This window comes from Tursiops truncatus, chromosome 8, assembly GCF_011762595.2.
Source record: "Tursiops truncatus isolate mTurTru1 chromosome 8, mTurTru1.mat.Y, whole genome shotgun sequence".
Classification (NCBI taxonomy): domain Eukaryota; kingdom Metazoa; phylum Chordata; class Mammalia; order Artiodactyla; family Delphinidae; genus Tursiops; species Tursiops truncatus.
The window spans coordinates 73,617,080-73,632,266 of NC_047041.1; the positions used below are offsets into that span (position 1 = coordinate 73,617,080).

Sequence of the window (15,187 nt, forward strand, 5' to 3'; positions counted from 1 at the left end):
GCATAGAAGAGAAGAAATTATTTCTCATCTGTCAACTTGCCTGAGAGAATGATTTGTTAAAATAGAGAGTTAGTTTTGGTTTTCACTTGGCTGGATTCCCCATCCATATTTGTCACTAAGGGTAACATTGCCAGCCTTCACTGAAACAGGAAAACCATGCCGTTCCCTTCATTACTTTCTCTCTTCAGCACCTGCTTGCAAATACTCATTAAGAGAGACTAGGGATATTTCAATAAACAGTAAATGTCCAAGAAAATGGTTTAATTCTAAGAAATCTCTTTGTTATCCTGAAACTGTGTTCTTCCATTCATTTCCATCCTGTTTTCCATTTGTCACCAGTCATATTGTAACACTGGAATTACAAGCTCAGTCCTGCAAAGGTGAAAAGTAATCATATAAAGATGAAAATGGACAAGACCATAGAAAGTATTTTATATAAACCGTATATTTTGTTAAAGAGAAAACTAAGGCCCCCAAAGGACAAGGGTTGATCCATCAGATTCAAATTTAACAGCTGTTTATGGACGTCTAAGTAGACGAAAGGCACTGTAAAAGGTGCTGTGGGAAACACAAAGATAAATAAGACCACAATATTACTTCTGAATGAATAACAAAGATAGAAAAGTACATTCCCAGCTAAGCATACAAGGTAACATAAAGGACATATAGGTAACATAAAACTGAAGAGCAGGTTCCACACTAGGAACTCTGGCCAGAAGAGCCAGATGCGAGGCCTCTGCACGTGGCCCGCTGTGAGCAGGTGAAACCCAACTAAGCACAAAGGAAAAAAAAAAAGCCATCGCAGAGCTGTGACTATTTTCAAGGCTACTGTTTTTCTCTGTGGAACACTGAGAATCCTAAAGATGCCACCAGAAAACTACTAGAGCTAATCAATGAATTTGTAAAGTAGCAGGATACAATATTAATGCACAGAAATCTCTGGCATTCCTATACACAAATGATGAAAAATCTGAAAGAGAAATTAAGGAAACACTCCCATTTACCACTGCAACAAAAAGAATAAAATACCTAGGAATAAACCTACCTAAGAAGACAAAGGACCTGTATGCAGAAGACTATAAGACACTGATGAAAGAAATTAAAGATGATACAGAGAGATGGAGAGATATACCATGTTCTTGGATTGGAAGAATCAACATTGTGAAAAATGACTATACTTACCAAAGCAATCTACAGATTCAATGCAATCCCTGTCAAACTACCAATGGCATTTTTCAAAGAGCTAGAACAAAAAATTTCACCATTTGTATGGAAACACAAAAGACCCCGAATAGCCAAAGCAATCTTGAGAAAGAAAAACGGAGGATAAGAACGGAGGAAAGAAAACCTGGAGGAATCAGGTTACCGGACTTCAGACTATACTACAAAGCTACAGTCATCAAACAGTATGGTACCAGCACAAAAACAGAAATATAGATCAATGGAACAGGATAGAAAGCCCAGAGATAAACCCACGCACATATGGTCACCTTATCTTGGTAAAGGAGGCAAGAATATACAATGGAGAAAAGACAACCTCTTCAATAAGTGGTGCTGGGAAAACTGGACAGCTACATGAAAAGAATGAAATTAGAACACTCCCTAACACCATACACAAAAATAAACTCAAAATGGATTAAAGACCTAAATGTAAAGCCAGACACTATCAAACTCTTAGAGGAAAACATAGGCAGAACACTCTATGACATAAATCACAGCAAGATCCTTTTTGACCCACCTCCTAGAGAAATGGAAATAAAAACAAAAATAAACAAATGGGACCTAATGAAACTTCAAAGCTTTTGCACAGCAAAGGAAACCATAAACAAGACGAAAAGACAACCCTCAGAATGGGAGAAAATATTTGCAAATGAAGCAACTGACAAAAGATTAATCTCCAAAATATACAAGCAGCTCATGCAGCCTAATATCAAAAAAACGAACAACCCAATCCAAAAATGGGCAGAAGACCTAAATAGACATTTCTCCAAAGAAAATATACAGATTGTCAACAAACACATGAAAGGATGCTCAACATCCCTAATCATTAGAGAAATGCAAATCTAAACTACAGTGAGTTATCACCTCACACCAGTCAGAATGGCCATCATCAAAAAATCTACAAACAATAAATGCTGGAGAGGGTGTGGAGAAAAAGAAACCCTCTTGCACTGTTGGTGGGAATGTGAATTGATACAGCTACTATGGAGAACAGTATGGAGGTTCCTTAGAAAACTAAAAATAGAACTACCATACGACCCAGCAATACGCACTACTGGGCATATACCCTGAGAAAACCATAATCCAAAAAGAGTCATGTTCCACAATGTTCATTGCAGCTCTATTTACAAGAGCCAGGACGTGGAAGCAACCTAAGTGTCCATCATCGGATGAATGGATAAAGAAGATGTGGCACATATATACAATGGAATATTACTCAGCCATAAAAAGAAACGAAATTGAGTTATTTTTAGTGAGGTGGATGGACCTAGAGTCTGTCATACAGAGTGAAGTAAGTCAGAAAGAGAAAAACAAATACTGTATGCCAACACAGATATATGGAATCTAAAAAGAAAAAAAAAATTGTTCTCAAGAACGTAGGGGCAGGACAGGAATAAAGACTGAGATATAGAGAATGGACTTGAGGACAGTGGGAGGGGGAAGGGTAAGCTGAGATGAAGTGAGAGAGTGGCGTGGACATATATACACTACCAAATGTTAAATAGATAGCTAGTGGGAAGCAGCTGCATAACACAGGGAGATCAGCTCGGTGCTTTGGGACCACCTAGAGGGGTTGGATAGGGAGGGTGGAAGGGAGACGCAAGAGTGAGGGGATACCGGTATATATGTATACATACAGCTGATTCACTTTGTTATACAGCAGCAACTAACACAACAATGTAAAGCAATTATACTCCAATAAAGATGTTAAGAAAAAAAAAGAAAAAAAACTGAAGGGCCGGAGTGTTGTTCTTTTCAGTTGAGGGTGAAATTTTCTTAAAGAGATTAAGCGATAAAATGAATGTAACAATAGAATGTGTAATGCATAGCCCAGTGTTAGGCATTTTAGTAATTTGTAAAAACATCTCTGTTGTACTCTGTGTGATGCAGATGCAGCTATAACACAACCTACCCTCCTACCCATAAGCAGATATGTAAAAACATATATATCTAAGTTTGTTGGCGTCAATACTGTAGCTTCTCTGTGCAGTAAAATTCTCTTTGGATAGTATTTCAATATTTATATATTTTTTTATTTATTCTCTGCACTGTTCAGAATTGTACTGATTTTAAACAGATGTAATCACTAGTTAAAGAAGCATGACTTGTTCATGGCAAAAGCAAGCCAACTTTGTTAATTTAGGAGGCTGCTCTGCCTGTATTCTACTCTTGTTTTCATACCTAGAAGGAACGGTTTTCTTCATCTGCACTAAAACACCTTAATTTGTACAGCCTAGAAAAAAATATAGTCAGTGACCAAGGCAAGTTTGTAAAGTGTCAGTAAACTATATTCTTTTGGTATTAGTCACTTAATACACCGGATTTACCAATTAGGGCTCAGAGAGAACTTGGAGTGTTAGCATTTCTGAATTTGGCTGGCCAAAGTACAGATCAAATCTATGAGAATTTGTGTGAGAATTCAGAATTCAAGTGGAAATCCCTCAGTAAACAGATGAAGGTGTGGGTTGGCTGCATAATAAGAGCTCAGGTGTGTTCTGAAGAGAGAGTGCAATGGAATTCATAAGCTGAGATGAAATCCAGGAGAGAAAAAAATAAACAAGAACAACAGTAACAACAGCTAATCATTTTTGAACAATTACTATATGATAAGCATTGTATTATGTGCTTACTCGAATTACCAGATTATCCCAGGGCATGTTTTTTTATCCACAATGTCAAATGATAGGACTAAGGCTTACAGATGTTAGGTAAATTTTCCAGATGTTGGGTAAATAAGTTGCAGGGGTAGGACTGGAGTGCAGTTGGCTTATTTGCTCCATTTGCCTAGAACTTTCCCAGTTTTATCACTGAAAGTCACCTATCTCAGGGACCCCCCTCAGTCCCAGGGAAATTGGGACAACAGGCCATGTTAACTTGTACGCACAGCTGCTGAATTCCAAGGCTTAAGCTTTAAATTGGTATCTTATGCTGCTTCCATTGAGGAGAAAGGGAACTGTTGACCAGAGATGGCACCTTGGAAAATGTTAATAACTTTAAAAATGGGAGAAGGCTATAAGGTCCTTACTTAAAGGGCTATATCCTTTACCCATTTTATCCCCAGTCTTTAGCACTATGTTTAAGACAGAGTGGATGCTCAATAAATATGTGTGATTAGTTAAGTGATTGATGATTGATTATTAGTGATTGGATGAATGAAGAGGTAAGAGGATAAATAAGGCAACAGCATATCCCACAAGGATCAAGTAGAGAGCTCTTAGACGGAAATAAGATAACAATATTTACATGAAGGGTAATGCTTTTGCAAACTAATGATCATGAGAACCTTTAGGATTTAGCCTTTGAAAAGAGAGTCACGTGGAAGCTTGCAAATATTTAGGAGAGAACAAAGATGCATAAATGCAGGGAGCTGCTGGTTGTAGGCCCTAGGAAGTAAGACCTCGATTTAAGGAAGAGAGAAGGAAAGAGTGAGCTGAGACAAAGTGTTCCTTTCTTTTGCTCAGAGAGTCTGCTCAGTTAAAGGAGAAGACCCATTGGAGAAAAACACAATTACACACTGAGCAGTAAAGAAACACCACAAGGACACATTTCTTCCTAACTCAAGAAAGGCTGGAAGCTGGAACTATAAAGACTGAAGCGTTAACGCTGGAGGGACATTGGAACTTCTTCCTAAGAGACACATGATAGCATCTCAAATAGACAAAACTATAGCTCACTGATCTCTTCTTTCAGTCTTTACCTTTCAGGCTGAACGCCTCATGTTTCATTCAGTTGAGATGAGTTTGAGCCCTTCACTATGCTGGTGGACCTCTTCTGATGTGTCCTAAGTATGTCAGCCCTACTCTTAATAGTCTGTGCTCTAAAGGGAACGTGATACCAAAGTGTGATGTGACTGGCACACACAGAGCATGGCTGTCACCTCTCTTGTTCTGGGCCTGAAACTTCCTATGCTTAAAATCTCATTAGCATTGTATTTTGCAAGCCATCTCAGACCTCATATTTTCTCTACTTGTTTCTTTCACTTATTTTGCTGATGTGCAGTATGTATATTTTCCCCTGCAGTTTTCTCTCTGCCACTGTAAGACAAGCAATGCTGCTTTAGCTATGGGAGTGGCATCTGTGCTCTATCTTGTCTATCATTAATAAACCCCCAAGCTCTGTTCTCATTTCCAAGCTGCTAATGTCTGGTAATGACTTCCAAGTCAGAACACACACAGCTGGATATTCAAACCCCCGGTTAAATTTTGTTTTCTGACATATCACCTGTCTGGAGTTTGAAAGTAAGTCTAGATGTGTTGCAGAAGTTATTCAAGGAAGAAGATGGGGTAATGAAAAAGATCATTCCTTTGACCTAACTGCTACCAAACCATTGGAAAAAATTGTTTCCCTTGATCTCTCAAATCAACTTGTAGAAGTTTCAGCTCCTGAGGCAGGTACCATTACAGTTGTTATGCTATTAAAAGTTCTGCAGAGGCTTTTTTTCTTGAAGACTAGGAAAATTGTTTGGAGTTAGGTTGGGATTGGTTTGATTGCTGTTGATATAAACATCTCTGAATTGTATTTTTTTTTACATGTGCAAGTAACCTAAGAACTTCAAATTAAAGAACAAAGCAGATCATCTAGGCACAACTAGATTTTTTTTAGGCAAAATTGAGTACAATAATAATAGTTCTCAGAAATTGTGAAAATGTCAGTGCAAGAAAATTAGTTCTAATGTAAGCCTAGCTGTGGGATTTTATTGCAAATGTTCTCATCCTAGCATGGGGCATTTAAATAATGAATTTACAAGGAGAAACACAAGGAAATCACAGAGAGCCATTACTTACAATAAGAAAAAACAAGTACACTTTAATGGTTATAGATTTGAGTATGGAATATTTTGCCTGAGTTTTGTTTCATTGCCTCTTTGTCATTGGAGGCCTGTCTGATGATTTGGGTAAGTATCATGGGTGAATGTCTTTGTGTTTGCTCAGCAGAGAACAACAGTTGCAATATGTAAATAGGGTGCCTCTTCCCTTTGGATGCCTTGGGATATGTATAATAGATTAAGCTGGCTTTGTGCAGAGCAAACAGGTCTGTATTTCCAAGAATATGAATAATGTCAGTTTCCATAATTGCTAACATCTGGCTTTCCATAAATCTGTTAAATTGTATGGAAGCAGAATTAGATTTCTGAGTCATAAGTAAAGCAATTACATGGAATTCTGTAGGCAATATGGTCCTATATTCAACTGTGAAATCTTTTCATTCTGGAGCAGCAAAAGCAAATCCAGGTTTTGAACCCTGTTTTTATTGTGCACCCTAAGTGTGTTCATCTTTTTGCTCAGGTTTCTTAATTTATGAGAGGAAAACACTGCCAATATGTTTGTAACTTTGTAAATGCAAAATAAACAAATGTTAAAATAGCATATTAGAGCTGGGTATTAATTGACAATTTAGAGGTTATTTTAGAGGAGACCATAAATTAAAGATCCTTTTGTAGCCACTGGTTGTGGATCTGTTGAAATTAATCTTCCAGATACTTCCTGGGGTGATTTGTTGATGAGTCTTTCTCTGCCCTTGTCCCCTTAAGCATTTGACAGGAAACTGGGATGTGGAGGGAGGAGGAAAGGTGGCCTTCCTATTTCAGTGTGGTTACTACTGAAACCACACTGAATTTGTTGTACTTTGAACCTGACCCAAGAGCTTTTCCTGATGAAAAGTCAACAATAAAATGTGTTCCCTGAAGGGAAGGGTTGCGGTTGTGTCTTATGCTTATTGAACACCCCAAAGACCAAATTTTGGCAAAGTAGGCTTTATAGTAGTATTGGTCTGTAAAATTCTGGATTTAAGTAAGTTAAATAAATACATTGCACATCCACAGTATATTTTGTTGTACTTGATACTGAGAAGAGAAAGGAAAAAGATTTAGTCCCTGCCCTCAATGAGCTCACCATCTATCTATGAGCCATGGATAAATTAAACATGGAGCTCCCAAGAGATGAATGCAAGGATAGCATTGTGTGTGTGCAAGGTACAGAGAAAGCAAAAAGTCAGTAGTGACTGTCTTGCAGAATGAGGGATGGTGATGCTTGGTCTTGATCTTGAAGAATGCATGGGAGTGAAGATAGCACAGGAAGGGAAATGCTTACCTTATCAATTAATTTATACCCCACCCATTCCATAGGGGCTAAGAAACAGAGATGGGTGGGGGGAGTACTCCCATAATTAGAAAAGGCATGTTCCAAGGCACAGGCAGAGGAAACACCATGGTCTGTTTGTAGGTCACCCATTGCTTTTGAAGAGAAAGGGGAAGAGACAGAAGGTAAAAACTGAAGTACTAAATCGGGGCTTATATGTATGCCAGGAGATTGAACTTTCTATTTTAAGCATCAGAGAACCACAGAGAAGTGGCAGGCAGAGGAATGACACGGACAGGTTTGATTTTTAGAACACCACTACCCTGTAGAGGGTATTTAGAGCAATGATTCTCCTCTGGCTGAACAGAGCCCAGATGTCTGGATCCTAATTTATGTCAATTAAATCCAGTTCTAGTGGTGGTGAGCCTGGGCTCCAGTACTTTTAAAAGGCTCGCCAAATATTTATATTTTGCCCACAATCTCCAAATATTTCCATTGTGCCCACAGTCAAAAAAATCACTGAATTAGAGTGAGAAGTGTGTGGAGTCAGTTGAGACCAGATAGGAGACTAATGCAATAGTCCTGGTGATAAGGATGAAAACCTGAACTGAGTTCAAAGAAATCTGAATGTTATTTTTATGATTATATATGTGATGAGCCACCTAGCTAGCTATCATCAAGTTACTCTCTATCTGTATCTCCTAGAGATACAAACTAGATTATAAATGTGATGAGAGAAGTATAAGACAATGTTTTGTTACTTTCAGCAAAAATTGAGGAGTGAGAATAGTGCAAACATACCACTTTAGTATTGTTCCAAGATACCATATACCTAAACAGTAAGCCATGTACCACCAACTATCATTGCAATGAGTGTTCAGAGAAGGTGAATAATTACTATAAACTGGCATCATATTGGGAGATGCTTAACTGAGGAGGTAGGGCTTGAACTTGATCTTAATCATTCACATTCATTAAATCAAGAAACAAATATTTTTGAGTACTTATTATGTTATCTGGTTTTATTTTCAAAAGACAATAGATTAGGTGGGTATGGTTTTATACAGCTGATAATTGAGGGTCAGAGAGACTTAATAATGTGACCAAGGACATACAGTGTGATGTGCAAAATGACTGGTACATAGTAAGCACCCAATTAAGTGGGAGAGTTTCGAACATGAGTGACCTCCTGACTCCCGCATTCGATGCTACTTTTTGTTGGGAAGAATTGGAGTAGAGGAAGAAGGTTGGGAAGATAAGAGAGGCTTCTAGGTGGGAGCACCATATGGTCTATGTGTTGACCAGGAATAATGAGGAAGTAATTGAGGTCTGATTGTAGTTGACTTGGAATCTAGGTAGCATAATTTGGGATCATTTCCACAGTTTTCAAAGGAGGAATAATTATTCATTAACTAAATGTCTTGACTGAGCCTACAATTGGTAGAACAAAGACAAAAATAATAAATCTTATAATGAACTAGGTCTTAGAAATATTGTTGGAATTCCTTAACATCTTCTGCTTTGTACCACGGCTGTGAAACCAAGTTTTATACCAATATAGTGCATGCAGTCAGTAAGGGAAGATAGGTCATTTGTTTCCATTATTTTTAAGTCACAATAGTTTTAAATTCTACCAAACTTTGACTGAGTAATCATATTGTATCATTCTCAGAATTTCAGCTAAAAATGCTGAAGAGGATCCATGTAATATTTTATCTTTGAAAATGAGTTGCAATATCTAGAGGGCAAATTAGTTGAAAGTATATAAAACCACAGAATATTCTAGTATGCTGAAAGAAGCCTTTAGACCTTGAGTTGGCACAGTGTAGTGGAAAGAACTCCAGTGGACCTTTCAGAAGGCCCAGGACACAGTCTTTGCTCTAACAGGTACTAGCTGTGTGACCACTTAGCCATCTCTGTAACTTAGTTTCTTCTTTTGTAAGGTGAAAACAACTATTCCTATCCTGCAATTATATGGCATGATTTGTGAAAAAGAATGCTGAAAAACTTTGAAACTATGTATATAGTATATTATAAATATATATATATATGTGTATATATATATATATATATTAGCAGTAAAATTGATATTATGCCTTTGAGCACTTTAGGGGGAAATGGCACTTAAATTATTTTTCTGTAATTTAGTTCCATAATTCTTAAACAAGTGCCTACAATTTTATACATATTTAACATGAATTTTAGGATGAAGAGTAAGTTAATTTATACTGTTCCTATTCTCACCTACCATAGGAGTCAAGCCTACCATTCAGTAGCCTACCAACAGTTATATATATATACTGCTGTGTTCCTCCGTTATCACCTTCATGAGGACAGTGTCTTATAAGTCGTTGCCAACATTTATAGTACCAGTGTGCAAAGAACCCTGGTGCATGGCAGACTTTCGGTAAAAATGTGTTGAACTCAACATTGTCACCTGAAAGATATTTGAAGGACTTGGCGGTAGATTAATCAGTGGAGAAGACAAATGACATGATAGACAAATGGCTAATGTTTTCAAATACCTTAAAAATTGTCATAAGAAAAATCAAGTAGACTTTGCTTGAGTGACCTCAGAACTAGTACCTAAGTAGAAGTTACTAGATAATATATTTTATTTCAATGTAAGGAAGACATTTTTTTTAACATCTTTATCGGAGTATAATTGCTTTACAATGGTGTGTTAGTTTCTGCTTTATAACAAAGTGAATAAGCTATACATATATCCCCATATCTCCTCCCTCTTGCGTCTCCCTCCCACCCTCCCTATCCCACCCCTCTAGGTGGTCACAGAGCACCGAGCTGATCTCCCTGTGCTATGCGGCTGCTTCCCACTAGCTATCTATTTTACATTTGGTAGTGTATATATGTCCATGCCACTCTCTCACTTTGTCCCAGCTTACCCTTCCCCCTCCCCGTGTCCTCAAGTCCATTCTCTATGTCTGCATCTTTATTCCTGTCCTGCCCCTAGGTTCATCAGAACCTTTTTTTTCTCTTTTTTTTTTTTTTAGATTCCATATATATGTGTTAGCATACAGTATTTGTCTTTCTCTTTCTGACTTACCTCACTCTGTATGACAGACGCTAGGTCCATCTGCCTCAGCACAAATAACTCAATTTCATTTCTTTTTAAGGCTGAGTAATATTCCATTGTATATATGTGCCACATCTTCTTTATCCATTCATCTGTCGATGGACACTTAGGTTGCTTCCATGTCCTGGCTATTGTAAATAGAGCTGCAATGAACATTGTGGTACATAACTCTTTTTGAATTATGTAAATTGATACATCCACTATGGAGAACGGTGTGGAGGTTCCTTAAAAAACTAAAAACAGAACTACCATACAACCCAGCAATCCCACTACTGGGCATATACCCTGAGAAAACCATAATTCAAAAGGAAGACGTTTCTAAAAGAGTTATTCAAAGATAGAATAGGCTGCCTTGTGCAGTAATAGATTGTCTGCAGGGAAAGGACTCAAACCAGGGCTGGACAGCTATGTGTTTGAGATGTTAAGGTCACCAGAGCCCTGAATGTCAGGGAGGGCTACTGGATTTATGTTTTCCTTCCATACTTGGCTGTCAATGAAAAACAGCAAAATATATGGTGTCTTTCATCAGCATTCATGCCATATCCTAACTGTACCTCTGAGATGTTTTCTTGCGTGAGCAAAAATGTTGCTAGCCATTAGGGTGGTGAGTTTTTGATAAGGCAAGGCATCCTCCAAGAATTATTTCCTTTTCTTTCAACCTTGGCCCCAGGATCTGGGGGCAGCCTAATTGGCTCAGGGTTGCCCTAATTGCTCACTCGTTTTGCCCTAATTGCCCACTCCTTCCTACTCAGTGGCTAATCTATTCACACTTTTTCTATAAGACCCAGATCTCCATGGGTGTATCCATTACTGTTAACGAATTAGCAGTATTTATGGCCTCTGGATGGTATAGTTCTTGAGAATATCCTAAAAGCAGTTCAGAGTTGCTCCTGGATAATTTAGTAATTAGAGTCTGACAGCTGTGGGTCTGAGTCCCAGACTGGCCACTTATTAGCTATCTGACAGTGAACATGTTGTTTAACTTATATGAGCCTCAGCTGCATGTGAACAGCTTGGCACAGTACTTGGCACAAGGCAAACACTCAATAATGTTAACTAATGCTATTACAAGTGATGATGATTTTCTAACGATCATCTTGACTGGACTCTAACGCTCCATGCTTTCTTCATTGCAGACATTGATGAATGTGCCTTAAGAACTCATACCTGTTGGAATGATTCTGCCTGCATCAACCTGGCAGGGGGCTTCGACTGCCTCTGTCCCTCTGGGCCCTCCTGCTCTGGTGACTGCCCCCACGAAGGAGGACTGAAGCACAATGGGCAGGTGTGGACTCTGAAAGAAGACAGGTGTACTGTCTGTTCCTGCAAGGTGAGGCTAATGTGGTGCCGCGGAGATTGTCACTGTTCTTTCTCTCCCTCCCCCTCTGCTCTCCCTCCCCATGTCTTTCCCCCAGGTGGTTGAGTCATGGGTCTCCCGTGATTCCTGAAAAGACTTCTCCTGTTCTAATCCTAGCTACAGCTAATGATGCTGCTGAGTGGCAGGCAGACCTGCTTGGAATGAAAAGTGAGGTATAGGGTTGCAAAGAGACTGCTGAACCCCGGGGGGGTGGGGGTGGGGGTGGGGAGCAGGGCAGAGAAGCCGATGTTAGTCCTCCCGCTGAGAGCTGGCAGTGCCTTTAAGGTCAGCTGGGTGAGAGCTTTAATGAGCCCTCAACCCTCACTTCTACAGTCCTGCTGATTAAAACTTCTCTTTCTCTGAAATGATCACCTGCACGAACTTGCTCACTCTTCTGGTGACATCATCCAGAAAAGCAAGGCTCAGACACTTGCTTGCAGTGGTCAGAGACAGGTGGGCTTCTGATACATTCTGAACACAATAATGATAGTACGAGGCCGTCTGGCCAAATGATGTCTTCTTTGTCGTTCTCAGTGCTGGGCTATTCCTTACGTTAAGTTGTTTGGAAGTGAGTTTAATGCTTCTGAAAACAAAATTCTGTCATCAACTAGTTTTGCTTTATGCTTGCAAAATGGGCCTATTGAAGTGTTTGATTTCCTTGTGCTTTATTTCTTCTTTTGTTGATCTTGCCTATTCATTTTCCTTTGATATTGCTTTCCTGTAGCTCTTAACATTGTATTTTTATGTCCCATTGGGATGGGATTGTTTAATATTTGGCTTACGGGCATGGGAACTCGGAGAAATTACTTGCTTAGTAGCCTTGTAGAGAGCTGGTCTCCTGATAAACTCAAGAGTGTTCCCTGGAAACACAGTAGAAATGGACCTTGAAAAGTCCCCCAGTTCATTCACCTGCCTTCAAGTCTGTCACACCTGCAACAGACCTAGGGGCACCTATTTAGGAAAACTCTTTTACCAGGTGTTTAGATCATTAGCCCATAACACCCATTTTCCCCCTTATACATAAATATAGTTCCCCACATTTAAACTTAGGTCCATTGCCCCCAGTTGTTAAGTACCTCCTATATGCCAAGCATCCTGTAATTTAACAACAGCGTCCCACTTAATATAGCACAACTCTGAAAGATGAAGAAACTGAGTTTCTAAGTTTTAGGGGAAGTAATGTACACTTAATATCACAAGATATAAATGTGTAAGCTGGGATTTGAATTCTACTTGCCTCAAATTTTATAGTTTTCTCATCTTGCTACATGTCCTGTAACCCTCTACAGATGACATCTGTTGACATTTATAAAAACCAATTAAGTAATCAGTCAATCCAACTTGGCTGAGCTCAATGCTCAACTCAGTACTATGTTAATGACTGGGTAGGACATTCCCTCAAGAAGTTTTCAAGTTATTAAGTACAATATTTAAGCATGTGGCACTGACTCAGAGCTAAAGTTTTGGGGTTTTTTGGACACGCCGCGCAGCTTGTGGGATTAGTTCCTTGACCAGGAATGGTACCTGGGCCCTCCGCAGTGACAGCATAGAGTCCTAACCACTGGACTGCCAGGGAATTCCCAGAGTAAAAGTTTTTGAGAGACGGAAAAGCTTGTTGTGGGTTAGAATAGTTGAGAAAGGCTTATGGAAGAGGTTGGTAATTAGGTCTCCATTCAGCCAGCAAAATGAAGATGAATCCCTTTACTAGTTCTTTTCTAGAAAATATTGTTTGTCTAAACCTTTGAGGAGGCTCACAACCTGACCCCAAATCCTTTTTAGGCTTTCTAGATCCCCAGTACCTGGAACAGGCAAGGGACTTTAGTTGAGTATGAAACCGAAATTTATTTTTCAGTTGTTGTTTTATTTAAGTCCATGATAAAGCAGGGCACTTACCAATCATTAAGAATTTTCCAAAGCTTCATTAATTGGTGGGGCTAATAATCCAAGCAGGCTAAGTTGACTTATTCTGCTTTGACACCTAAAGTACCTCCAAAGACTTCTGGAAATCAGACCGACATTGCCACAGGAAAGGAACAATTCCTGTCCTCTTATTTTGTTAATATAATGCACCTCCACCACCACTGCACTCCTTTATGAATAAAGTACTGGGCAGAGTTCTCTACATAAGTCTTTTTAAAAAAATAATTACCCATTAATAGCATAGCTTCCAAGAGGTTGTGGGCGGGGAGGAGGTCTGGCTTTAGGAGCTGAACTGAAACCCTGAATCAAATTCTGTAGATCATCCTCAAAACATGAACTTATTTGCAATCCTCTTTGTTTGTTTCCATTATTTTCAGTTGTAAGTATTCTATTCTGATTTGATAAGAAATATTTCCAGTACTTAAGCATCAAAGTGAACTATTATAATGGCATCATCTTAGAGGCTAAGGAGTAAAATCAAGGTTAAGATACAAAGTCCTAGCTTTTTAATCATGCCCTTGATGTTTCAAATTCAAAGAAAAAAGAATCACACAAGCAGAATCACACAAGCCAACAAAGGGTCAAGGCATACTGTTGAAAGAAGCAAAGTCAAAAGTTCTTTCCCCCTTGAGAATCAGTACATCGGGTTAGCTGATGTTTCATGCCAATGGACAGAAGTGGCCTTGAAACGTGTCCACAGCTGAATGGAGTTCAATGATAGAGCTAGGCTAGCGCAAATGGATTTGGGCTTTGTTTAGATGCCCTGTGCTTCCTTGACAGTGGCAATGATTTTGTGCACCTTTAGACCCCTTAGCTGATTAGGCACAGAATAATTGCTGAATTGTTTGGAACCCACGTTCCTCCAGCATTATCCAGATCGCAGAAACCCAGAGTGAAAAATGGTTCTCTCGCTGGGCTTGATCCCTAAATCCTAGTTACAGCCCAATTTCTTTTCATAGATACCCATCTGTGGCTTTTCCTTTCATAAATCTGTCCAGGGCCTTACGGAGACATTTTTGTTTTCTATCTGTACTACATGGAAAGACAGAGTGGTCTCAGCTTTATTAGTTTCTAGGAAATGCAGCATTTTAGTATGAGTGGTTACATTTATATTGGAGATCATGGAGATGAATGGGGAAATGGATACACAGTTAACCACCTGTCATGCCATGGTAGAGTCATGAACAATTTATTTGTTGAGGGAACATATGAAGGGGAAGTATGCTCTATATTCTGGGAGGATGCAGAAAGCAATAGGGAATGACTTCACAGAGTAGGTGAACTTTGAAGGAAACATTAAAGGATGAGAAATTTATCCAAGTAGAGGTGTGGGGAAGGTGAATTCCAAACAGAGGGAAAACAAGAACAAAGAAACAGAAGCATAACGATATATATTAAAGGAAATATGAAGTGAATGTTGAGATTAGAATATCAGGAGCAAGTGAGCAGCTGAGGATCACGAGAGATTTTTTCATTTAGGATTGGTGTGGCCTAATCGTGGCCTGATTGACAGCATGA

The 15,187-nt window shown here is 39.0% G+C and overlaps 1 protein-coding gene across 2 annotated transcripts in view; it reads left to right on the forward strand.

Annotated features, from left to right (window-relative positions):
- NELL1 (neural EGFL like 1) overlaps positions 1 to 15,187 on the forward strand; it is an 869,596-nt gene that overhangs the window by 813,271 nt on the left and 41,138 nt on the right. For both annotated transcript variants that reach the window (XM_019947892.3, XM_019947894.3), the window contains one exon: positions 11,529 to 11,722. In XM_019947892.3, coding sequence (XP_019803451.2) covers positions 11,529 to 11,722 — 194 coding nt within the window. The remainder of the gene's footprint in view (positions 1 to 11,528; positions 11,723 to 15,187) is intronic.